A 1,633-nucleotide genomic window follows, 5' to 3' on the forward strand; every position below is an offset into this window, starting at 1 on the left:
AAGCACAAAAAGAAAAATTCAAGATTTCAGTATTTTTTGGGGCGTTACAACTCTACCCCCTAAAAGAAATTTCATCCTTGAAATTTCCAACTACTAACACAGACTACCACACCACACTTCTGCTGCGCACTTTAATTCCAACTTAGGTAAATAGCACACTATGGGTAAGTACGTACCATCATTCGCCTCTAGAGCATCTCCATCCTCTTGACAACGTGTTGCATAGACCAAAGCTGGCTGCCTCGCCTCAGCATGATTAGCACCTCTGCTTGGTGCTTCATGACCCAAACCATTTCCATTCCTGGCCTAATCACAGCCTCTCGGCAGTAGTTGACCACCCCTCGGTGGCTGTACACCACCTTGGTCCATGAATGGAACCAGAGCTAACATTCTAGGGCAATTCCTGTTCCTATGCTCCATAGATCCACAAGCTCGACAAGCTCCCGTCCTCTTCCAACACTTGCCTACATGACCTTTCCCACAATCAGCACAAAGTGGCACCCTTGGATTAACAGTAGGGGGCCCTGCTCTATCTGGCCCATTAACTCTGGCCCTAGCCCTAGGCATCTGACCTACACTAGGAGTCTCAGCCTCTTTTTTATTCCTACCCTTTTCTTTTTCTGATTTAAACGCTCAGTGCGCTTAACCTCGTCTACTATCTTTTCCTTCTCCACCAACTCTGAGAAAACTTGCTCCCTTTGCGGAGCTATCAGTACCATGAGGCTATCTCTAAGTCCATCCTCGAACCTAACGCAATGCTCATACTCCATTTCCACCATTGCTTTTGCATACCTACTAAGGCACAGAAACTCCGCCTCATACTCCGCCACCGATTGGTTCCCTTGGGTCAAATTCAGTAACTCCTTTCTTTTAGCATCCACATAGCTTGCACCCACATACTTCCCTTGGAAAATAGCTTTGAAGAACTCCTAAGTGACCCCCTCCGGTTGGGTGCCCTCTTTCACTGTCAATCACCATTGGTAGGCTTCTTCCCTAAGTAGTGACACTGCTCCTTTCAACTTTTGCTCAGGTGAGCAGTCCAGGTCCTCCATTATCCTTTCAGTGGCCTCCAACCAATATTTTGCCACATTAGTAGCCACTCCAGCCATGCCCTTAAAGATCTCAGCCCCGTTCGATCGAAGTCGCTCCGGAATGGACCCTTGATTTCTGCTGCCATTATTAGGCCCAGCGAACCTTTCCAAAATTCTTAGCATTGCCTACGACAATGCATCTTATCCCGTGGCCTGATCATACGGTCCATTCCCAGCCACAGGTGAGGCCAAAGCCTCTTCTACTCCAACATTGGGCACATGGCCCAATGCCAACGATTCAGACCTAAAACTTCCGTAGCTTCAGCCACGACCCCTTGCACCTCTTCTAGCACTCATCGTCGATTTATGTATTATCTGGATTAGAAATTTTATGAAGTTTTAGTTAGTTTCAATAATTAACCCGATGTTTTATGGAAGTACTTAAAGAGAAGATTGTTTTCGAAAATCCTCTACAGTTTCAAGTTCCTGCGGGCTTTGGTTCCATTCTAACAAAATCATCTAGAGTAGCCCTCTAACTGTTTACTGTATAATAATTTAAACAAATTTAAGATTAAAAGTACTTACTTGGTTTGACATCGGAG

The 1,633-nt window shown here is 45.5% G+C and overlaps 1 protein-coding gene across 1 annotated transcript; it reads right to left on the reverse strand.

The window, feature by feature from the left end:
• Positions 1-572: 572 nt before the first annotated feature.
• Positions 573-1,214, reverse strand: LOC121205984 (uncharacterized). Its single transcript, XM_041076135.1, has 2 exons — positions 976-1,214; positions 573-885 (listed from the first exon to the last, which is right to left on the reverse strand). Exons 1-2 carry the CDS (start codon positions 1,212-1,214, stop codon positions 573-575), a joined length of 552 nt encoding a protein of 183 aa, XP_040932069.1.
• Between the last annotated feature and the right edge of the window lie 419 nt (positions 1,215-1,633).

The sequence above is a fragment of the Gossypium hirsutum genome, chromosome A09, assembly GCF_007990345.1.
Source record: "Gossypium hirsutum isolate 1008001.06 chromosome A09, Gossypium_hirsutum_v2.1, whole genome shotgun sequence".
Classification (NCBI taxonomy): domain Eukaryota; kingdom Viridiplantae; phylum Streptophyta; class Magnoliopsida; order Malvales; family Malvaceae; genus Gossypium; species Gossypium hirsutum.